Source organism: Cinclus cinclus, chromosome Z (genome assembly GCF_963662255.1).
Source record: "Cinclus cinclus chromosome Z, bCinCin1.1, whole genome shotgun sequence".
In the NCBI taxonomy this organism is placed as follows: Eukaryota; Metazoa; Chordata; class Aves; order Passeriformes; family Cinclidae; genus Cinclus; species Cinclus cinclus.
The window spans coordinates 32,688,780-32,713,320 of record NC_085084.1 but is presented as its reverse complement, the minus strand read 5'-3'; the positions used below and the strand labels follow the sequence as shown (position 1 = coordinate 32,713,320).

The following is a 24,541-nucleotide window of genomic DNA, read 5'->3' as shown; positions in this document are numbered from 1 at the left end:
GTTATCCGTAGATCTTGTATTCACTTGGATGTTTCCTTTCTTGAAAACTGCCTGTGTGGGTTACCTCAGACACCAAGGGCAGGATTTCCGTATGGGGAGCAGAAAGGGTGCTTAGTGGAGGAAGGGACTACTTTGGGCATGGCTGATTTTGGTCAGCTTTAATGCTGACTAAACCAGTCCATTGCATACTTAAAAGGCTCAACCTGTCAAGTTAGCATGTGTGGTGCTATTGCTTGTAACTCTTTTACTAGTAAGTGGTGACTGAAATGGGCAGGAGACACAAATGGAGCAGACATGCAAGAGGATGAACAGGAGACAGAAGGATGAGATGCTAAGAGATGTGAGAAGAAAGAACAGGGAAGAGCTAGAGGGAAGTGTACACTTTTTGGCAGTTGATGCCACAGGAGTTACACCTTCAAAGGGACTGGGTCCTGTGGAGGCAACATGGGAGCAGGGACACTCCTGAGTGCACTCTGGGCTGCAGGTAAGGCACTCCTGAAGGGACTGCAACCTGTGAGCCACCCATGCTGGGGTGGAGACACCCTGAGGGGCTGCAGCCCCATGGTTGACTCTCCCCTAAGTAGACTGCAGCCCATGGCAGGCCCATACTGGGGCACAGACTATGCCAAAGGGATTGCAACCTCTGCATAAGTTACTCCTGCGCAGTTACACCTGCTAGAGGAGAGTAACGGTTTAGGATGCAACCAGCAGTAGAAGAAAATGAGTGACAAGTAAGGCATAGCTGAAAAACCATTGCTGACCCTTGCCTCCTGTGTCATCTTGCTGAAAGGCTGGGGAGGGACTGAATGTAAGGAACTAAGGAACCATGCAAATGAACAGTTCAGATATAAGGGTGAGGAGAAAGTGTTTCTTACTGAAGTAGAGCCTGGGGAAGGAGGACAAAGGGTACTTCCCTGGAAGCTAGGTTGTGTATCTTTTTTTCCTCAATACCTAAATTGATAATTAGTTGCCTTATCGTTGCCTAATTTAAATAGAATTGCCTGAGTTGAAATATTTTTGCCTGTAACAGTAATTGGTGGGGAATGCAGACAACAGCTGGACCTGGTGTAGCCTGCATTTAGAGTATTTACAGTGTTGTGAAATCTGGATGGAGTTGTATTTTTTGTTAATGGGAATTTGTGTTACAAGTGCATGTATAAATTGTGTGTTAACAGATGGAGAACTTGTCAGTTGTGGAGGGGGTGGGTAAGAACTGGGGTGATCCAATCTTAGCCCCTGAAGCGCCCAGTCTGCTTCTAGCAGGGCTCTGGAATTGCCATCTCAGTAGGGCCAGAGTCAGGAGCTGTCTTTGGAGTAATAGGCTGATGGCAACAGAGGTATTTAGTGTTCAGTGCCAAACCAGTGGCACATGGTTGGAGGTGAGCAGCTGGTAGCCCTGAGATGACCAAATTGCAAACTGTTCTGAGTTCACAGGCATTTGTGGAGGAGCTGCCCTGTTTACATTGAATTGTGCGACAACACTGCTGCCCTGTGAAGTGAAAATAACGTGGTGGACACCATCCCAGGCAGCTGTGCATCAGCTGTGGTGGTGCTGGGAAGCAGCAGCTGATGGGATGTAGCTGATAGCTAGAGAGGGCACTGTGCTGGGGAGTTTGGAGCCTGTCCCACTTGTTAGCATTGCCCTGGGCAAGGCAGGAGGGCTTGGAGGTTGTCTCATGGAGCAGTACATGGAGGAACAGTGTGGTCCTGTGAGCAAGATTGTCCTGTGAAGGCAAGGTGAAGGAGGTGATCAGCTGTATTTTCTTTGAATGCTTGAGCATGCTTATGAGGGAAGGGCTCCAGATAAAAGATGATTGCTAGTGTTACAGCCTGAGAAATCTGGTGGCTGGACACTGTTACTAGAGCCCTCATCTCCTAGAGACCAGAGTTTTATCCCGGATGGCAAACATAGCGCATTGCCCCCTTTCCAAGACCCCTGTGTTAGGAAAGGGTCTTAGCTTATGCACAGAAGCTGCTTTTTATGTCAGAGGATGCAGCGTTAGAGTAGAACTGGATGATACTTGGTATATACTGAATAACACATTGTTCCATTACAGGCAGTACAGAAGAAAGATGAAACTAATTAGTCTTCCTGTCTTCTCCTTACAGACAGTGTTGTTGGTTTAATTTTTTTGAAGTCATTGAGGTACTGCTTGTACTCAGTCTGCACTGTGTCTAGCCATGCTGTATTGGTGAGTTGGAAGATCCCATCTTGGCCACTGGAGTACTAAGATAATGTAACTTGTCAGTGAAGCTGTTGTGGACTAGACAGTCATCCTTCTGCCATTTCTCACTGGTATTTAAAAAGTTTGATTTAGCAAAACCCTTAGAATGTGTGAATTAAATAAGTAAATGGAGTTATTCAAGAAAGTAAGCTTTTTTGTCTTGAAATGCTTTCAGCAGTTGTTGAGATTAAGATCAGGACAATATTTCTTTTGCATTGGTTTATGCTGTAATTGCATTCAGTGTTGTAGGGTTTGGATATCTAAGGTACTGTTCTTCCATACTGCATTTGCAAAATCTGTTCTTGCCACCTCTTTCCTCTACTTTGGATGGGTTTGAAACACAGAATCGTTTAGGTTGGCAAAGACCTTCAAGACGGTTGATTCCAACTTTGACTGATAACCATCTCATCATTTAAGCCTTAGTATCAAGTGCTATGTTCATTTCTTGAATGTCCCTGGGGCAGGTGACTCAGCAACCTCCCTGGGCAGTCCATTCCAATGCTCAGCTACCCTTCCCATGAAGAAATTCTTCCTGATATCCATCCTGAACTTCCCCTGAAAGAGCTTGAAGCCCAGTCCACTTGCCCTGTCAGTAGTTGCCTAGAGGACACCAACCCCCGCCTGGCTACACCCCCCTTTCAGAGAGTTGTAGAGAGCAGTAAGGTCTCCCCTGAGCCTCCTTTTCTCCAGTGTGAACATCCCCAGCTCCCTCAGCTGCTTCTCACAGGACTTACTCTGTAGACCCTTCTTCAGCTTCATTGCCCTTCTCTTGACAAGCTCCAGCACTTCAATGTCTTCCTTGTTATGAGAGGCCCAAAACTGAACACAGGACTTAAAGATGTGGCCTCACCAGTGCCAAGTCAAGAGGGACAATCACTGCTGGCCACACTATTTCTGATATAAGCCAGGATTCCATTTGCCTTCTTTGCCTCCGGGACATGTGGCTGGCTCATGTGCAGGCAGGTGTTGATCAGGACCTCCAGGTCCCTTTTTACTGGGCAGTTTTCCAGCTGCTCTGCCCTCAGGATGTGGCACTGCATGGTGTTTTGTGACTCCAGAGTAGGACCCAGCAGTTCACCTTGTTGAACCACTGTCATAGCTTAAGCCAAAACAGAAATTAAGCATCCACAGCAGCTCACTCAAACCCTCCCAGCACTTCCACCTCGGTGGAACACCACCTCACAATTGATCCTGGCCTATTGATCCAGATCACTCCCCAGAGTCTTCCTACCCTCCAGCAATTCAACGCTCCTGGCCAATGTAGTGTCATTGTGAACATACTGTGCACTTGATCCTGTTGTCTGAGTCCTCACTAAAGGTATTAAAGATGTTAGGTAATATTTGGTAACTTTCTTAAGCTATTTATTTGTCTCTGTCTTTATTTATCTGGTCAAAAAACCTGAACTCATGTGAAGTCATGTTCTGGCTTTGAGTCTTCATTGTTCTTGTCCCACTTGTCAGTGGTAATTGTAATTACAGCACTTAATGAAAATCACTTTAAGGCAGCCCCACTTAGTTGATACTGAGGTTGTTCATTTTCTTGGTTCCCAGGTGTAAGCAGGAAGGGTAGTGTGTGTCATTTAATTGGTAAACATACTGCTGGTTTTAGACAAATTATTTTTGAAAGCTTTTAGTTACAATAGTAAATGAAGAAATAATGAATTCTGCATTTATGTGGTATTTGGGTGTAACTGGGCCTTGTTTGCTGAGTGAAAAATCCAAGACTTTTTCAGAAACATATACAGGTAATAAAAAACCCAGATGTAACTAAAAGTAATCAATAGCCTTATCGTGTGTATGGAATCAAGGAGGAAATTCAGTTTGCATAGATGCATAAAACTGAACTTTTCTGAGGTACTTCTGCGACATTGAAAAACTTCTTAAACATGGCTTCCAAACCCGAGCAAGCAAAAAACTCTACACAGCTGATGTTTAACTTCTGCTTTTTTTTTTATTGTGAAGTAGTGTATATCTAATTTAAAAGGCAATGTTTAGAGAACTCTCCTGTTACTATCAAGTGTTGCCAGGCATAAGTGAGCAAACACTTTAGTAGTCTCCGATGGAGATAATCCAATTACTACTTTATGAAGTTAGGGGTAGCCTTTCCTCCTGTTGATAACCAAACTCGGAGACCTGCAAAGTATGATTGTGCTGGCGCTTCTTCTGGAAGTGTCTGAAAGATGTGTAGCACATGCAGAATGCCAATTCTGGTTTTGGGTATGTGACTTAAATGAACCTTTATTCAACTTGAACAACCTACACTTAAATGTCTTGTGCAGGTTTTCTTCCTCAAGGTAAGTAGTTTTTTCCAGTTATGTAGCTGATGACAAGGCTGATGTAAAGTGTTGGTGACTCCAACAACAAACAGATTGTTGTCTATAATCCTGTATGTGTGGAACAGGGAACGAAGGAAATTGGTGCTCTAATTAGCTGTGTCCTTTTGCAAAAATTCTTTGAGGGTTAAAAGCAAGCAAAAGTAGTACTGAAGTGTTTGGCCATAAACTGGGACATTGGAGAGGCAAGAAAAGTCGGAAAGTTATCTGAGGCTTCTGTTTGATCTGAGGTGATGTTTTATTTTCCTACTTTTTCCCTGAGTAACCCTTATGTCCCATAATCTGTGCATTGATGGATGAGACCTACTTTATGCAGAAATCCCAAGGTGTTTGCTCCAAGTGTTACATCTTTAAAGCTTCGCATTGTCGGGGTTTTCAGCGAGTGGATAACATTGTAGCGAGGTAAATCTGAAAGACAGCAGTGCAAAGATTGGAAGTAAAGTACAGTTATTGGGGAGGAACCCAGGAAGTCTTCAGTGCGTGAGAGTGCAAGTCAGAATAGGCAGAATATCCTGAGTTGGAAGGGACCCACAGGATCATACAAGTCCAGCTCCTGTTCCTGTACAGGACAGCAGTGTTGTTGTGTGAACACTCCTTTAGTTCAAGCAGACTTGATTCTTTGACTGCTTCCTTGCAGGGGGAATCTTTTTCTAAAAGTGTCCAGCTTGAACCTTCCTTGTTCTTCATGTCGTTCCCTCAGGTCCTGTCACTGTCACCCCAGAGCAGGGATCAGTGCCTGCCCCTCCTGTTCCCCTCACATGGAAGCTGTAACTGCAGTGAGGTCTCCCCTCATTCTCCTCCAGCCTGAACAGACCAAGTGACCTCAGCCACTCCTCACACGGCTTCCCCTCCAAACCCTTCACCATCCTCATGGCCCTCCATTGGATGATTGCTAATGGTTTTATATATTTTTTTTTAAATGTTGATGTGCCCAAAACTACACACAGGACTTGAGGGAAGGCTGTACCAGTACAGAGCTGAGTTGGACAATCTCCTCTAATAACTTAGAGGTGAAAGGTTTTTTTATTTTTTTTTTTTTTTTTAACACTGTGAAGGAAATTGGAGCGCTTTAGGCTGGAAGTGCCAGTTGAATGCTATGTTCCTGCTTGAAGCTGAAACAAATTTTCATAGTTTGATGTATGCACAGTGAATTGATATGATAATAGCTTGTGATAGAAGATGGCAGCTATTGAAGGAATACTAAGTTTGAGATGCACAAAATCATCAGGTGTCAGTGATTGCTGGGGCTGTTTGACATCTTCATTAATGGCATGGAGTTGGTGAAATGGTCAGCAAGTTTGCTGATGGTACAGATGGAGAGAGTGGCTGATTGGTCAGATGAGTTCAGGGAGACACAAGAGGGGCTGGAGAAATGGTCTGACAGGAAGCTTATGAAGGTCAACCCAGGAAAATGCCATGTCCTGAGCCTGGCAGAAATAACTCCATATATCAGCATAGGCTAGGAACTGACAGGCTTGAAAATAGCTGGGCAGAGAAGGACCTGTGAATGCTGATTGATGCCAATCAGCCAATTGAACATCAGTTCAATTATGAATAGTGTCATGGTTTGGGCAGAGAAAGCCATTGCTGCATGGCTGGCAAGTTAGGAAGGAGATCCTTCTGTTCTACACAGTCCCAGAAAGGCTGTGTCTGGAGTGCAGAACACAGTTTTGGTCTCTCCAGTATGAGTCATGGGTATGCTGGAGCAAGGCTTAGAGCTACAGAGATGATGGTGGGACTGCAGCATCTGTCACTCAAGGAGGCACTGAGAGCTGGAACTCTGCCTGGAGAAGGCTTGGAGGGATCCCATTAATGTGTGTGAGTACCTGATTGTTTGCAGGGGTGAAGGGTGTGAGGTCCAGGACTTGTCTCAGTGGTGCCTTGTGACAAAATGAAAAGCAACGAGGACAAATGCAAGTGAAAGACTGTAATTTTAAAGCAAAGGAGACACTCCTAACTGAGCATTGGAATAGGCTTTCTGGAGAGTTTGTCCTTGGGGACAGGAAAAACTGGCTAGTCCTCAGCCACTTAATCTAGTTACCCCACTTAGAGCCAGGCATTTGGAGTAGCTGATCTCTAGAGGTGCCTTCCAACCTCTGCTGTATGGTGATTTTTTTTTTATTTTTTTTTGGTGAGAGATGACACTGAGGCAGCTGTCTGGACTATTGGAGAGCAATAGACTAAGAAAGAGGTTGTATGGAGGCTGTAAGTTTTGTGTGTTGCTTGTTTTAAACAAGTTGAAGTTTACCTGACACCATGTAATTATAAGACTTTAATTTAGACAATCTTTAGGGAAAGATGTGCCTGAAAAAAACAGGGGATGATTTTTAATATGCTAGGTGTGTGGTTGAATGGGTTTCTCTATTAGAAGCTTGATAAATGGGGAAAGCAAAACAGTGCAGGACCAGAAATCTGAGAGTGGTAAGTGTGGGAGAAAACCAATAATGTTGAAGGCAGTTAGGGCTGGCCAATTTTTTTAATAGTGAGAGTCAGGAGGATAGGACACAGACTATAAACTTTGGGGTGAACATTAAGGTATTAGTGGCTCTGAATGATTTACCAGAATGCAAGAAACCTAAGCCTAGATTAAAGACTGTTTAGTGTTCGTTTAAAGGAGAGGAATCATGGCAGTTTGGATGGTGTACTTATGTTGGCAAGACAGTACAATAGGTGTGTTTTGATTTTACAGCCTACTTGTCACATCTCTTGGAGTGGTTTGTGTGGAAGATAGAAGGCTGTAAGATTTGGAGTATGCAATATGGAAATGAAACAGATTGGGTTAATGGAGCTCTTATAGGACAAAGAGCCATCCAGCTTTGTATGTGAGCTGGAGTGGAAGAAACTGAATAGTGGGATGGGGAAAAATATAATCTTTCTGTCAGCTTTTGTCAGGATACTAAGTTTTAAAGGCATTTAAAGAAGTTGATGCTTTACATGAAGTGTTTCCATAAAAGCATGAATTTTGATTGAAGTGGATGAGTAGAATGGTAGATGATAAATTACTCTAAAAATTGGAATCTGAAATTTCTGTCCATGACATGCTGAGCATATAGCTCAGTTAACTAGCATATAGCTAGTTTTACTGGTTTACTGGAGCACCCTTTAATATTTGTGTCCATCACACCCTGAGAATGGCATAATGCTAAACAGTGGCATCAGAGTTCACTAAGATTTTAAAATTGCTTTTTAACTGAAATAAAGAACTGTAGTTTTGACACATTTAATATTGGTTTTCAGTTTTACTGAAGACTACTGTTTAAAAGAAATTAATTACTTTATTGTGAGAGATGTTTTTCTATAGACTAAAAAATATTTTAATTTTGCTAACTGCAAGGTGACTAGTTTTGCTTTTTTAATATACATTACTATAAATAGTAGGCAATAAAGATCTATGCAAGTCTATATCTTATAAATGGCCTGGGTGAATTCATACCTTGAATCAAATTATTTCAGTTTCAGCATGTATAAACAAAGTCCTACATTGTCTTTTGGACAAATAAGGTAAAAAAAATACTTACAAGTGTGAACTTGTAAGATAGAAAGCTGAAGGGATGCATTGTACTAAGAGAAAAATTAAGACTTTATTGCCAGTGTTACTTGCAACACTTTGCTGAGGAATTGTTTTATTTCTTATAACAGTTTTTCGAATACCTGGTGGGTGCTTCTAGTGGAACAATCTTTTTTCATTAAAGCAACAAGATAACTAACAACCTATCTTTGCCCATTTGTGCTGGTTTGGTCAGGTTTTGACCATTTGAATTCTTCTCTTAAAATACCTCTGTGTAAACCAAACATTGTTTTGTTTTCTTCCCCCTCTGTTGATAGGGCTCATTTTGGATTTGTTAACAATATAGTCCATAAGGAGGAAACTGTAAATGAAGTTAACCATTCACTTTTATGTTGTTTGCAGTTGTCCTATTCTTATTAAGCACTTGCCTTAATCTTGATTCAATTTTCCCATGTAATGATTTCCCAGATGAACTGCTGCTTTGGTTTAATAATAGGTAGTATGCTGCACCTTATTTTATGAAGTGGAAATATCTCTTGTCTGGTCATATCACACACTGTTAAAATATTCAAGCTGATGAAAACCAGATATTGATCAATGTATTGAGCTGTTATGGAACAAATATCACAAGTGCTTTATACTGAAATACTTTTGAGTTAAAAATAGAATTAAAATTGAATTCAAAATTGTTACTTCACACTTCCTTTAAACCATTTTTAAGAGAGATGATACATATGTTTTATACCTACATTTCCAAGAAGATCCTTTTGTGCAGATTTTGTAGTGGTGAGGGCAGTACATTTTTTGACAGTGCGAACCAAATATTGTGGTAGACAATAAGACAGGTAAAATTTGCCAGGTTAGTTTTTCTGGTTTGTATCTATTGGAAATATGGAAAACAAACTGGCTTTCTGAAATGCAGTCAAACATGATGTTGAGTGTAGAATTGTTATCTTAACATTTTCATTCAAAGCATTTTTGTGTTTATGTAATTGCTCCTTCAGTTTCTGATGTTTCATACAGGAGAATTATTCAAGCTGTCCAAGGCATTTGCAGCACAAGGGCAGTGACCCTCTCACTGACAATTGTGCAGTCCAGACAAGATTTATGGCTTTTTTATTACCCCAGCTGTGGGTAATATGGTCCCAGACGGTGTGTTCAAACTTGTGTGAATTGGTGTTTGTCTTTTTCAGCAGTGTACTGTTTTGTACTCTGAAAACACTTGTTGCTGAGTTAATGAAATAAAAATCAGTCATACACTGAAAATAAAGAAAATAATACCTGCCATATGGTTTGTTAATATAGTTCCTGATTATCCATTAACATAATTGTGTTACTGGCAGCTAACTGTTTTGGAAGTTTTGAGGGAGAAAAGGAGCAGCCTGTGGTCTGTAGGATGCACATTACATTATGTTTAGCAAATTATGTTGTCATTTAAACTGCCTTATGAAATAATTGAGAATTTTCTGCCTGAAGAAATAATGGAGGCTGAGCTAGTTTAGTCTTAACATATTTTCAAATAAAAGTCAGAACACCAAATTTAATAGTCTCAAAATAAAATTGTTCTAAAGCTTTGTGTTTTAGAAGCTCCCAAACATTAATGGGTTGATCCTGTACTAAAAGGTGTCTGCTATGGCTGGTTTATCTGGCCCGGAGTTATGGCCATTCCCTGGAGATGCTTTCATAAACAAAACACAGACTGTTTTGGATGCAGCAATTCTCTGAACTTGCATAGCGTTTGTTGCAAGGAGTACCAAAACCATTTCTGTTTCTATTGCCTTGATTCTTGATTTGATTCTCAAGGGGATAACCCAAATCCCTTTCTTCTGCTATACCTTTCTAAATGTTTCTGCTGTTCTAATCTGCCTTCAGTGATCATGTGGCTGTGTGGTGACTCAGATCAGCAAGTGAGTTTTTCTGTGGGGTAGTTCCCTGTTTGACCAGCAGGCTGATCCAATTTGTCTAGTGGTGCTGACTGTTTTGTAGCCACAAGTGGGGTGAGGGTGTGGCAAAGCAGAAACGGGGAATAAATTGCTATTTTGATGGCAGACTGCAGATAGACTACAAGGAAAAATGGTGTGTTTATTTTTAATGTTTAGCGTGATGCAGTAATGGATGTGTTGTAGGCAACTTGCTGTGTCTTTGTTAACTCCATTCAGCTTGCTGAATTGTGAGCTATCAAAGATTTGGTCATTAAAAGGGCTCCTATTGCTTCAGGTTCAGCCACAGCCTATTGTATGGCTGTTTGTTTCTCCTTTTATCCTGAGGGTGTGGGTGGGGAGTAGGAGAAGGAAGTATTTGCTGGCTTTAAGCTGAAGTCTCTAGTGTTTGTTCTTTCTTATTCCTGATAAATAAAGTTGGGTTTTTTTCTACTTAAAACTGTAAAACAGGTTTGAAAGCATTTTCAATTTCCCCCTATTGCCTCCCTGTTTTACAAAAGACTGTAGTAAGTGATTGATTGCATATACTGAATATGACTTCACAGTAATACTTGGGAAAGGCTGGTTAAAGAATTTCAGTAGTGAATGGAGGTTTTAAATTTGAAATGGCAAAGAGCACTAGATAGGAACCTTAACTGTTCTACACTGTATGATTTTATCCTTGTTCTTAGCCACTGATTGAACAACTCCTTTCCAAAACTGAAAAAGCAAATTGGTGTTTGGAGAGCACTCACCTTCTAAAAATTAACAATGATCACAGTCTGGTTTCTTTCTTGATCAATTCCAGTTCAAGACCTCTAATTTGACCTTTTTTTTGTCTGTTTGGTTGGGGTTTTTTTTGAAAAGTTTTGATTCTTGAGCTTCTTTTAGGTTAACTTTTTTAAAAAAATATTTTTCTCCACTACCCATTGTGATTTCAGGGCACCACATTTTAAGTTCCTTTTCATTTTGTCTGTGGAGGCTATGTGTAGTACAGGAGACAATATACACTGAAAGTGAATGAAGTGGTTTTTTTGCCTTGTACACTTAGCTGGTATGTGATGAAGCACAATTGTAACATGCTTTTCAACATAAACCCCTAGTATACAAAAGGCAGGATTGCATTTTTTGTTTTCAGTGGTTTTGCAGGCATGCACAAAACTATGACTGTTTTTCTACTAACAGACAGCCAGTGCACACCTGAATCATACCTAACCATGTTCTTCTTTCAGACTCATCTACGTACCCCCTGTCTCTGAACATTTTATCTAGGCCAAGTGACTTGTTGAATGTTTTTAGTTGTATTAGGGTTTTCCCTTTAGTACTTTCCTGTTGTCCACACCTGTCTGTTTCTGCTCCTCCCTGTTCTTGGATCTGACAGTTGTGTAACTATTAGGCTGGTGAGTGGCCATGTGTCCCTACGGCTGTTGAGCTGGATGTGAGTGGGTGACAAAAGTGGAGGATGGGAAAGAATGCCTCTCTGAAAGCAGTGTCTTAGTGGTGCAGTGGTTTGACCCAGGCCAGCAGCTAAGCAAGGGTGCTTGGCAGTAGCATATTTCTATAGGCTGATGTCTTCCTTTCAGTCAAGAAAGGTAGAAGAGAGCTATGCCATAAGCATTACTTCGAGTCACTTTTGAACACTGGCACTGTTTTCTGTTACTAATTAACTTAAGTTAGCTTTTTCTGGCTGATAAGGAGCAACCTCTTGGGGAGTGAATGCTGTGAAGGAAAGCTGAAATGTAGAGTTCCTTGTGGAACAGTGTTTAGGGCCTTGGCCCAAATCTGTGGTCAGCTCAGCTCTTCTGGAATCCCAGTGAAGCATGAGATGGAAGGAGACCCTATTCCTGTTCTTCTGTGGTGCTGGCAGCACATTCAGAGCCTTCTTGAACATGCTATGGGGCTCTGTGCTTAAGATGCCTGAACTCTAATTTGGCAGAAGACAATCTGAAGTGGAAGAACACAAAATCCAGATTTAACTTTCAGTTGGGTGAGTGATTTGAAGCAGGACTGTATGTGCATCAATACTGGCAGGATGTGTTGTTTGGCTGGAATGAATGGCAGCACAGGAGGAGGATTACTGGGGGACCTTTTCTGCTTCCGAAGCTGCGTGATTGTCTTGCTGCATCCTTTCAAGATTGGTAGGAACTGATGAAATTCAAACATAACGTGTTGAGTAATAGTTTTATGGTGGTTTATGAATCTCAGCTAATTCACTGTGGGTTCTGACAAATGTCAGCCCAGGACATCCCAGAAAAAAAGGAGAAAGGAGGAAAGGAGTGCCTCTGAGCACTAACCTGCAGTTAAACTGATTCAGTTACATTATAAAGCCCCTCTCAAGGGGAAGAAAGGTTTAAAACAAGACCAAGGTGTTTAATTTTTGCTTTAAGAATAATTCTTTCAGTTTACTAAGAGACTAGTGGCCACAGGTGATTCTGGATTTTCTGTTTGATCTGTCTTTCAGTTTTCAAATCTCTCTGGCATCTATGAGGTCCTTAAAAAGAGTAATAGTGTAGTAGGCCTCCACAGTAATGCAGTAGTAGTATTTCTGTGGGCTTAAATATGGACAGAGAAATATAAGAAATAAGTAATTGATAATAGTATGTTATTCAGCCTAACTTGTATCATTGCAGAGTCCCCTTGTTTTTCTCTGCCTCAATGTTTTGCTTCCTGATGGAATCTGCTAGAGTGCTGACTATGGTTGCTTATATGTGCCCTATTCCTCCCACCTTCACATGCAGACAAAAACTTGCACATATATATTTATTATACAAAATGTAGTTATAGTAATATATATTTATTATGTAACATTATATATAGAAAAAAATCTTAGACATGTAGGAAACACAGGAAAATGTAGAATCATAGAATAGTTTAGGTTGGAGAAGCTCTCCAAGATCACGAAGTCCAACTGTTAACTGAACACTGCCGTGTCCACCACTAAACCTTGTCTGTAAGTGCTGCACCTTTTAACTGTCTTGAAGCTTGGTAACTCCACTTCCTTGCACAGCCCATTTCAATGCTTACTAAGCCTTCTGGTGAAGATTTTTTTTCCATAATATTCAACCTAAATTTCCCCTGGTGCTGCAACTTGGGGCCCTTCCTCTTACCTTGTTGCTTGTCACTGGGACCAGAGACTGACCCTGTGTCACCCCAGTCACCTTTCAGGGAGTTGTAGGGAATAGTGAGGTCACCTCTATGCCTCCTTTTCTCCAGGATGAACACCTTCAGCTCCCTCAGTCTCTTCTCATCAGACTTGTATTCCAGACCCTTCCCCAGCTCCTTTGCTCTTCTGACACACTCCAGCACCTCAGTGTTCTTGTAGTGAGGGACCCAAAACTGAACACAGCACTCAAGGCACAGCTTCAGCAGTGCCCAGTACAGGGAGACAGTCACTGCCCTGCTCCTGCTGGCCTCACTATTGCTGGTACAGGCCAGGATGCCATTGGCCTTCTTAGCCACCATGGACACTTGGCTGTCAGTCCCTACCATACTGTCTCATGTTCAGCCATTGTTGACTAACACTCCCAGGTCCTTTACCTCTGGGCTGATTTCCAGCCCCTTCTTCCCCAGCCTGCAGTTCTGCAGGGGTTGCTGTGACCTAAGTGCAGGACCTGGCACATGGCCTTGTTTAACCTCACACAACTGGCCTTGGCCCATGGATCCAGGCTGTCCAGATCCCTCTGCAGAGCCTTCGTGCCCTCCACCAGATCAACTTGGTGTAATCTTCAAACTGACTGACAGTGCACTGGATCCCATCATCCTGATCATTGATAAAAGTATTGAACAGGACTGGACCCAATACTAATCCCTGAGGAACACCACTGCTGACTGGACACTAACTGGACTTAACTCCATTCCCCACCGTTCTCTGGCCTGGCCATCCAACTAGTTCTTAACCCAGCAAAGAGTGCATCTGTCTATGACATGGGAGCCATTTTTTTCCAGGAGAATGCTGTGGGAAATGGTGCCAGTGGCTTTACTGAGTCAAGGTAGACAGCACTCATAGCCCTTCCCTCATCTACCAAGTGGGTCACCCTTTCATGGAAGGGGATCAGGTTAGTAAAACAGGACCTGCCTTTCCTAAACCCTTGCTGATCCCCAAGTTATCCTGTACATGCCATATGACGACACTCAAGATGATCTGCATCAGAACCTTCCCCAGCACCAAGGTCAGGCTGACAGGCCTGTAGTTAATTTCCCAGATCCTCTTTGCATCTCTTTTTGCAGATGGTTGTCTTGTTGGGTAGCCTCCAGTAAATTGGGATGTCTCTCATTAGCCAGGACTGCTGGTAAGTGTGAATGAAGAGGCTTGGTGTGCATTTCCATGAGCTGCCTCAGTAGCTTTGCATGGATCCCATCCAGCCCCAGACACTTAGATATACAAGTGGCACAGCAGGTCACATTTGTCCCAGGTTATGGGGCTTCATTCTGCTCCCTGTTCCTTTCTTTCTACTCAGAGGCCTTGTAACCTGGAGAACAACTGGTCGCACTATTAGAAACTGAAGCAAACAAGACAGTATCATAACCTTTCCATATAATTTCTCACTGTTTCCCTCTGCGTTCAATAAAAGATGGAGGCTCTCCTTAGCTCTCCTGTTTCTAATGTGTTTATGTATACATTTTTATTGTCTTTTATGGAAATAGCAAGATCAAGTTCTAGTTGTGTTTTGGCTCATCTAGTTTTCCCTGCCCATAACTTAATGACATCAGAGATGCCTGCATTGTCTTTCAGAGGTCGTAATCTCTCCTTTTCATCCTGAGTTCCAGCCAAAGCTCTTTCTTTAGCCAGGTCACTCATCTCTGCCTTGTCTTTTGGCACATGAGGATGGTCAACTGGCTGTGTCTTTAGGATTTCCTTCTTGAAGAATGTCAGGATAGCCTCCCAAGGTACTCTGTCAAACAATCTCCTAAACAGGCCAAAATCTGTCCTCTGGAAGTCCTAGGTGACAGTTCTGCTTCCTACTTCAGACCCTTCCTACTTTTCCAAGAATTGGAAACTCCATAATTTTGTGACTGTTGAGTCCCAGACAGCCTCCAACTATCCCAGCATCTACCAGTCCTCAGGTCACAAACAAAAGTTCCGGTGGGGGCCTCCCCAATGGGCTCACTCAGCTTCCTGACACAGTGGGTATCTTCTACGCACTCCAGGAGCCTCCTAGACTGTTTCTTCTTTGCTGTATTGTATTCCCAGCAGACATCTGTTAAATTGAAGTCCCCATGAGAAAAACAGCTAATGATTATGAGACTTCTCCCAGCTGCTTGCAGAATAGTTCATCTGTCTCTTCTTCCTGGTTGGGTGGTCTATTACTAAATCCCACCAGGGTTTCTGCTTTGTTGCCCTATTACCCTGATTCCTGCCCATAAACGTTTAACCCTATCATCACCATCATTAAACTCTAGACAACCAAAACAGTCCTAAAGATACTGGCTACCCCACCATCTCTCTTTCCCTGCTTATCCCCTGAAGGATGTGCCCTGAAGGAAGGGCTTATAGCTATCCATTGTAGCACTTGGGTTGTGCCAGTCATCCCACCATGCTTCCATGATGATAGCTGTGTCATAGTTTTCCAGCTGCCCAATGGCTTCTAGCTCCTCCTGTTTGTGGTCAATGCTGCATGCATTGGTTTAGATGCATTTCACCTGGATAATTACCCTGCCACCTGTTTTTGAAGTAAGGTTTTCCTGTGTAACAGTTTTCCAACACTTGGTATTTTCTAGGACATCAGTAACCCTTGTGTGTTTGCTGCAACATGGATCTCAATCCCCTGCCTCCACTGAGACTGGAGGATCTCACTAGCACACTATGCCTTAAGTACTGACAGGCTGTCCACAAGCTTATTTCTATGATTTTTATCATAGCCTGATATTTATCCTGATTTTTAGCCCTTTCTCCTTTAAATTAGTTTAAAGTTCTCACAATGAGCCTTGCTCACACCTGTGCAAAAATCCTTTCCCCTTCTTTGAAACAGGTATAACCCATCTGTTGCCAGCAGGCCATGGTGTCATGTAAACCAATTATGGATCGAGAAACCCAAAATTCTGCTGGTGACACCAGTTATGGAGTCAGATGTTATATTCTGCTTAACCTTCTTGTGATGTTTTGTCTCTCATCCTTCTTTGCAACTTTGAGGATAGAGGAGAAACTATTTCTGTTCTGATCCTATAACTAGTTGTACCAAGGACATTATTGTGCACACATTATTTTACATATAGAAGTTCTCTTTCTTTATAGAAGCTATTATTGGTTATGTAATTTGAAAATTATTAGATGACTGTATAAGAAGTTACTGCTGTGAGATACTGGAACTTCTTTGTTAGCTGTCTGTGACTTATTATGTGAATTGTCTTTATACTATTACATTAAGGGTGGTAGGATTTTGTCTCCTAATATTAGTCCTGGTGAAGCAATGATGCTGTTAACGCTAATGAATTTTGGGGTTGTCTGTAATACTTTTTGAAATCCTCCAGTCTTTCAGTTGTATTTAATGCACTGACCAGTGTGGTATACCAGTAACAAATTTCATTTTTTTTTCTTCTGTGGATAAAGGTATCAACTTCTGGCAGTGTTTTAACTTTATATACATAGTTAAATATATAGTTATATAGATGGATATATTTCATTATGCATATAATATTTAAAGTAAAGAGGCTATGAGGAGCCCATCCTTGTAACCTTTCTGTTACCGAAAGGAGAATAATCTCACATTTTCTTATTCCTGTTCAGAATAAGACCTTATGCCCTATATTCCATAGCAAACCAACACTCCACAAAGACCTGTGTGAGATGTTTCAGATCACTAAAAATTCAGTAGTAGCAGCAGGAAAACAAGTCCCTTTCAGAAATAATCATCTGCTACCTTGTCTTGATGACCTGTGAAACGACAGCCTTTGAGGAGTATCATCAGTGCTTTCTGCATCTTGTTCTGCCATCTTGCCAATATTTAAGTGTATTTTACAAATTTCTCCTTAAGATTTACTTACCTCCCTGTAAAAGGGTAGTTCTTTAATTAAAGTAGCTGGTGAGGGAAAGTTGACATGAGTAAATAAGGATTGTTGAGGTTTTTTCAGCCACCTTTAAAAGGTCTGTGTCTGAGAGACCCAGCAGCTTGTCTACTGTAGTAAGGTTTTTAGTTTTGCTAGAAGAGAGATGGAGAGGGACTTTTTGCAAGGTCATATGGTGATAAGAGAAGGTGGAGTGGCTTCAAACTTGTGGAGTAGGTTAGATTAGATATTGGGGAAAAAATTGTTTCCTGTGGGGGAGGTGAGGCATTGGGACAAGTTGCCCAGAGAAGCTGTGGATGCCCCCATCCTTGGCAGTGTTCAAGACCAGGTTGAGTGGGGGCTATGGGCCACCTAATCCAGTGAAAGGTGCCCTGCCCATGACAGAGCATTGGAATTAGATGGCCTCTAAGGTGCTTTCAAACCTAAGTCATTCTACAATAATCCTCTTCTGCCCTTAATGAGCTGGGGAAGGGAAGTCTTGTCTTGCCCCCCCCCCCCCTTTTTTTTTTTTGTGTAATTTGGTACAGATTAGCAAGAATTCATTCTGAATGGTGGTAATTTGTCAGGATTTTGGAGACTTTTTTTTTTCCTCTGCTGAGAGGAAATCTGGGGTATAGGTGCCTCTGTGGGTTAATTATTATTCTGATAAGCAACAAAGATTTTGCAGGTGCTTTTCCACTGATGCTAGATAGTGAAACTACAGCTCTTGACGTCATTACCATATGGCTGCTTTTTCTTTTTTCTTTCCCCATCTATGTATTCCAGTACCAGACTGTATAAAAAAAATCAGTTTCACTATCTAGGGACTGCAGGCTGATTAATTTAATAGATGTGGGTGCAAAAGTACTTAAATATAACCTGGCGACATTCACATACATTATCTGGAATGCTTATAAGCACTGCTGTGCCAGCATCTGTTTCAAAGGTCGTTGTTGGTTTTGACTGCTTTGGACTAATATCAATGCAAAATAACATATTTTATCCTATACACAATAGAAAGTGCATAATAAGGTCTCCTTTGAGAAAGGATTGCTTAGCTTTATAATTTTGAACTGTATGTGCTACACATGAGGAGTAATGTAGAAATGAAGACCTTTGTGATCACAACATATGTCTGAGAACTGAGCCAGCATAAGTGCAAGTTAGTGCTCAAAAAGACCAGCTTAATCTTGTGTCTCTTTGGAGACTTTGGTACATGTACTATAGCAGATTAACTCTGTTGATGCAAGTACATTTTAAGTCAATGTTGCTCAAATTCAGTCTATTATTTTGACTTCCACGTTAAATGTTAGCCTGAATTTCAGTACTGTAGTTTTTTTAATGGTTGGCCTGTTTCTGTGGTAGGTTTTCAAATATAACTTTATTCTTTTTCAGAATATGCCACTTCACAAATAGTCCTCAGTGTAAAATGATCTGGTTTACTGTTAATTTGCTGTTTGGTATGCAGACTCTAGCAGAGCACTGTAGTTTAGTGTCACAATAGCTCAGTGCTTTCAGAAGGGCAGGCTGCAGTGCAGTTATGAATAGCACATGAACTGGAATCTTGCTTAAGATAGAATGTTAGGGGCAGTCTTGCCACTTGCTGTGATAACTGTATGGTGCTTCAGAACTGAATAGATTGTGGTAATGCTTCATGTCTTATTTGTGTGTTTTGCAAGGCTTCTCTCTCTTGCAGTCTGTAGGCTTCTCTTACCCTAATTCAGTCACACTCATAATACTGTGTCAGCATGGTTTGTACTATGTTGCCTTGCAAGAGTCTGCAGATTTTTAATTTATGCTTATTTACCACAGTCCTGCCTTAGAGCTGTCTTCACAACTTATTGCTCTGACATTTCTAATATTTCCTGTTTGTCATGGCTTTTGCTGCTGTACAAAGCTCTATACATTGGTACACTATTTTTTTCCTCCTCCCTTGCATTATCTACTTTTTGACCCTTCTGGTCAAAGTTGCATTCTTGAGACTCTCCCTTTTCATTGGCACTAAAGGCCTTATTTCCTGTTATGTTTGTGAACATTGGTAGGAAAATTTCTGCCTGGGGTAAGCTAGCTGAATTGCTGCTTTTTTTGACTTTGGTCTGACCATCCCTTGGCAGTTAAATACTCAGCAAGTCTATTTCAATTTACTTCTGCAGAGCCCAGGCCTGGACTCAAAGACCGCACTAGGACATAATCAGCTTTGTTCTTCTGGTTTTTTGGTCAACCCATTGTTTATTCTCTGTAACACTATGCTCATGATATCTAGCTCCTTACTTGCCTAAATGGCAAACATGCTGGCTGGGGCTGATTAGGTATCAAATGCTGCTGTCCCACTTCAGGGAAATAATATTTTAGATCTACTGGAATCTCCTCTTACTAGAGCTTCTTCATAGTTCAGTAATTTTATTTGGTGAAAGTTTAAAATGAGAATTGATATAATTAGGTACACATTGCAAGAAAATAGTCTTTCAATTTGACAACTCTTCATGGTAGAGAACCGCAATATGCGGTCTGTATGTTAATTTGCAAATTTTATGTTTCTGCAGATACTTGTCCTTCTTGTGTATTTGTCCTACTAGTGTATATGTATTTTGTTAATACAAGTTGGATTGTATACTGGCCCATTGTTACACAGTGGTTTAACACAGAAGACCAAGGGAAATTAAGCCTCGGTGAATACAAGAGATTGGACCAAGGAAGGTTCAAAATATACCCAAAAACTAAATTAAAACCAAATGAGGTTAGATGTTGGTGCCAAAAAAAAATATGTATTCTATTTAATAGTAAAACAGAAGGAAAGAGAAAAGAAAGAAGAAAGAGAAGGAAGTGTGCATGGGGGGTGGGGGCAGGGGGAGAGTGACGTGGGTTAGGTGGAAGCACATCACCCATATGAGGGTCTCAAGGATGTCTCGTTGCTCCCCTCCCTTGCTCTTCTGGGTGTTGAGGGTCTTCCATCGCCGCTGCCACAGCCCAAGAGTCCCGAAGTGAGTGGATTAACTAATGCACGCTTTGGGCAGGTGGGAACACCCAGGTGCCTCCCTTGCAGGGCGCCAGCGTGACCTTGTCCCTTGCAGCACTGAGGGTCTGGTGCCTCATCTTTGGTGCTCCGTACAGGGTCTGGGGACCCCTTTGGGGGCCCTTTGATGGGCCATGACACATGGCCCTGTGCTGTGGATAAGCTTTTCCCAGGGTGAAGGGGCCCACAGCTGATCTCCCCTGCACAGTGGAGGATCACAGGGTGGTCACTGAGCCTCTGACCAGAGGCTTTTCCAGCACACACCCAAAACCTCTCTCTGCCACCCTTTGGTGCGAGGGTCTCTGTGAGTTTAGCTGGCAGCTGACAGCCCTCGGGCTACGGTCTCCACTCGAAAGGTGTTGATTCCTGTGTGAATGTATTCTTCTCTCCCCAGACCTGAGTTTACTGTATCTTATCTCCATAAGTGAGCAGTTCAGGGCCTCAGTCAGAAGGCCTGTTCAGTGTGGTGGTCTTCTCTGCAGCTTTCAGAATACAGTTTTGCTATAACAGGTAAAAGTCTTTCATGAGAATGTTTAAGTTATAAATTATAACATTCAGTCTCCAACACCCATCAGTCTTTCAGAATCCAATTTTTTGTTCATTTACTCAGGAGTGTAGGATTAAACATTCATTTTAGTGAGTTGTGGTGTTATTGCCAACACATTTTATATATTCAGTGTGGCAGTTAGAGACAGGGTTTAGTGTGGACTTGGTAGTGCTGGGTTAACAGTGTGGCTTGGTGGTCTTAAATGTCTTTTTCAAAACCTAAACAATTTTGATTAATTGCTGAAATACCAGTAACCATCTGAAATTGCATGTAAAAGTTTATCTATTGTTCTGATCTTGCTGTCAGGATTTTTATACTACAGTTAATTTATCCTTAATCTTTTCTTGGAGTTGATTCAGTTTCCTCCGAATTTTGTATAACTTGATGCAGGACAAAGCACCTGAGCCTTTTGCTTTTTGCCTTGTTTACAGGAAATTGTTTTTTATGATTATTTTGTTATAATACTATGAGTTTTAATGCTGTGGATGAAGGAAGAGAAATCTCATCTCTGCTTAAAATGCATAGTGTAAAATGCATTAACCTGAAATATTTAATAAGTTAAATAAAGCTGAATGTAAACTACATGTTATGCTAAGGTTTTTTTGGCATTGCCTGTGACATCAGATGTTGACATCAACTTTGACATCAACTATTGAACAGAAAAATAGCTGGTTTTTCAACAGCTGGATTTAATTATTTTTGCAGCTATTTTAACTCCCAAGCTTTCTTAGTCCTGACTGTATTTTGAATATCTTCCTCTAGCATATTTTCCTAAGTGGTGTTGTATGCTATTTTTCATTACAGGCGCCTCCACCTCAATAAGAAAGCCACGGACAAACAGCCATATAGCAAGCTTCCTGGTGTTTCACTTCTAAAGCCGTTAAAAGGCGTGGATCCTAACCTGATAAACAACCTAGAAACCTTCTTTGAGCTGGATTATCCTAAAGTATGTATATTATTTAGTGTGGTTTTTTTCTTCCCATGCCTCAAAAAGTCATATGAAAAGCTTGGATGAGAGCTATGCTGCTCAATTGTCTTGGATTGTTCTTCCTTCTGCAGAAAATGTGTAATTACGTATTTTACATGTTGCAAACAAAACTTAGTCCTTTTTAAAAAGCTGTCTATTGAGAAACATGTCCAAGGCTTAGAGGTGAAACATACTGTACACTTCACTAAGGCTTGCTTAATCATTATTCCTGTATTTATTCCTGGTGTTTATAGATTTAAGTGTTTCATACTGCTATAAGAGATCACTTGAGAAGCAAGAAAGTCTTCTCAGTTGACTACTTCTCTGTAAGAGATCCTCGAATAGAGAACACTTAACTGATAGCCTGAAACTTCTTGATGGTTCTTGCTGATGGCTCATCGAATTAGGAGCTCCTCAGTGATGAGGTGGTGTACCTCACCAGTTGTTAGTAGGTAGGGCAATCTCTAAGCCATGTCTTGGTGTTGGGAAGTAAAAAATTAATAAAAGCTCACATTTGCTGCTAAGCATTGTTTGAATTTGTAATACAAGCAATAAACAATATAACTGGTAAGTGTGTGAGATGTTCTCCTTGCTCTAAAGACCTTAAAAGAAGTCTGCAAATGTTTGCTGTATCATTCAGTATTTAAAGTATGCTCCTGTGGATGGGAAAAAGAAGACACTTTTTACTGAATTTGTCTGCTGAATTCTGAAATTTGAAATTTAGCTTTAATATAAAAACTTCTCTTGTCTTAATTCTTCTTGAATCTGCATCTGACACTGCTGTTCCAGTTGCAGAAGGTCAAAGGTTTGTGTAAGCTTTATAGCAAGTTTCGTTTGTGTGTTCTAACAGAGCCTTAAACTGACACCTAAGTAGGCAGGGTAAAACAAATAAAAATCCCCTAGCACTTGGAACTAATCACAAATTGGAATTTTTTTCTGTAATGAATCTTTGGGCCTTTTGAAAAGTTTCAGACATGAATTGTATGAATCCTTTCAACTCAACAAAGTGCAATAAAGTGTGGCCAAGCACATTTTAAAGCATACTTGAGGCATGCTGCATATGCCAATATTGCAAACAGTGTAGAGAAGCTTCAGCAATATCATAAGCTGTTGTATGACCTACAATGAACATCAAAACTGAAATATTTGACTACAAATAAACCTTGTTTAATAATTAAAAAAAAACCCAGTTGTGTTGGATCGTGCTTTACAAGATGTAGTCTTGGTCCTTCTCAAAGGAATTCATGAGTTCTGAAAACACATGGATAATAATCTTTAGATGTTGGTGTTCCACACAAATCTGAGTTTCACATAATAGTAGATGACCGTATTTTTTCCAAGGAGAGTGAAAATGAATGTGTGAATGCTTCAGTTTACTGCAGCACAGATTAGGAAGTATGGGGAAGGCCCCAAAAAAACCTTTTTTTAGTTACTGTACAGAGCTACTTAGAGATTGAATACCAGGCAATACTGTTGTTCTAATTTTTGTGGTCAAAGTTCAGCTGTGCAGTGAAAAATTGTTATGAAGGATTAATATGAAACTTTTTCCAGTGAAGCTGAATTCAACCTGCAGTGATAATGATTCTCTTCTGTGATACTCTGTGAAATACTTCTCTTGAATGGAATCCAGTTATGCTGCCTCAAAACTGAAGTATTTACACATAAATGTTTTTATTAGTAAACAGTTCTCGCCTACTCTGCATATTACAATTTTGAAGAAGTTTTTCATGTCAAATTAACCTGATGGTAATGTTTGTATAGATAAGCATCTTTGTATTTCTTCTGCTTTTATCATGCATCTTCTAGGTATTTTTTACTTTGCTACTGCATACAAAGGCCACTTGTTTTGAAATTTTCTCTTTTCAAATATTGGAGTCTAATATAACTGGTTTACTTCTAATTGAATTTCTTGGAGAATATGGATATAGAATTGTCATTGCTGCTGTTGATTGAAGATTAATTATATCATTACTTGGAAAACCAGTTGTATTTTACAAATTTAATGTGCAGTGAAAAGCTAATTTCTTCAGTTGTTTATTTCTATGGTGTTCATGCTGTCAAGATTCTGTTTTGATGAAAGGACATGTCCACTTAATGAGGCAGCTCTTTTAAAGTCCGTTTTCAATGCTGTAAGATGATAGAAATCAAACACTGTGTGCTCCTTAGCCAAATTGACTTTGAGTTTGCATTCTGAAAGGTAGAAATATTTGGCTGATAGTTTGTAGTGCTACAATAAATCTTAACTCCAATTTAAATGATTTTAAATTCCCTCAATATTCTGAATGGAGTTAGAATAGTTTAGGCTTTTGTTTATGACAATACCATTTATTTGATTGGTAATGTATATATGTATTTAACTTAATATCTTCTGTTGTATGTGATACACGATCATCAGAAATTTTCATCATAGAGCCAATAAGGAGCTGTCAAAACTCAGGTTACTTTCACCAAACTACTTAAACAAAAACTTAATTTTAGTGAGGTGATAAAATAGTGTAAGTTTGAATAAGAACTGTTGTGATTGCTAGTTTGGATTCTTTTTTACAGCAGCTGCTGCAAATGGGGTCCAAGAAAATTGTTTCTTGTTGAGGTTGAATTTTTCAGTCTTGGACTGTAAAAATGGCTTCTGGGTATCTTGATCAGAAATTTGCATTTTCTGTATTTCAGTCTTTGCATTGGAACTTTAATAGGTCTAATTTTAACAGGGTAAAAAAAAGTTACATCACATAAGAAGTGTTTAATAAATTTGCTATTACTGCAAAAACAGAAATACCTTTACCAAAGCTGCCTCAGTGTTGAGTGATTCTTATTTCTTCACCCACTATTGCTAGCTTGTGTAACCATGCAGCAGCAGTTTTCCCTTACCACTTGTTGTTTCTTCAACCATTACTCTATTAATAAAATGCAGATATATTACATATACATATTCCTGAGCTTTGTTGTACAATTAAGTGTACATATACTGGTCTCTGTGGGTTGTCTTCCAGCTCTGTTCTGCATATGTATTTATAAAGTAAAGGAATGGAAGATGTAGTTCAGAGGTGTGCA

At 40.5% G+C, this 24,541-nt stretch overlaps 1 protein-coding gene across 1 annotated transcript in view; it reads left to right on the top strand.

Annotated features, from left to right (window-relative positions):
* Window positions 1-24,541, top strand: part of UGCG (UDP-glucose ceramide glucosyltransferase) — a 33,117-nt gene that overhangs the window by 2,124 nt on the left and 6,452 nt on the right. Inside the window, exon 2 of the mRNA XM_062513273.1 lies at window positions 21,331-21,472. Coding sequence (XP_062369257.1) covers window positions 21,331-21,472 — 142 coding nt within the window. The remainder of the gene's footprint in view (window positions 1-21,330; window positions 21,473-24,541) is intronic.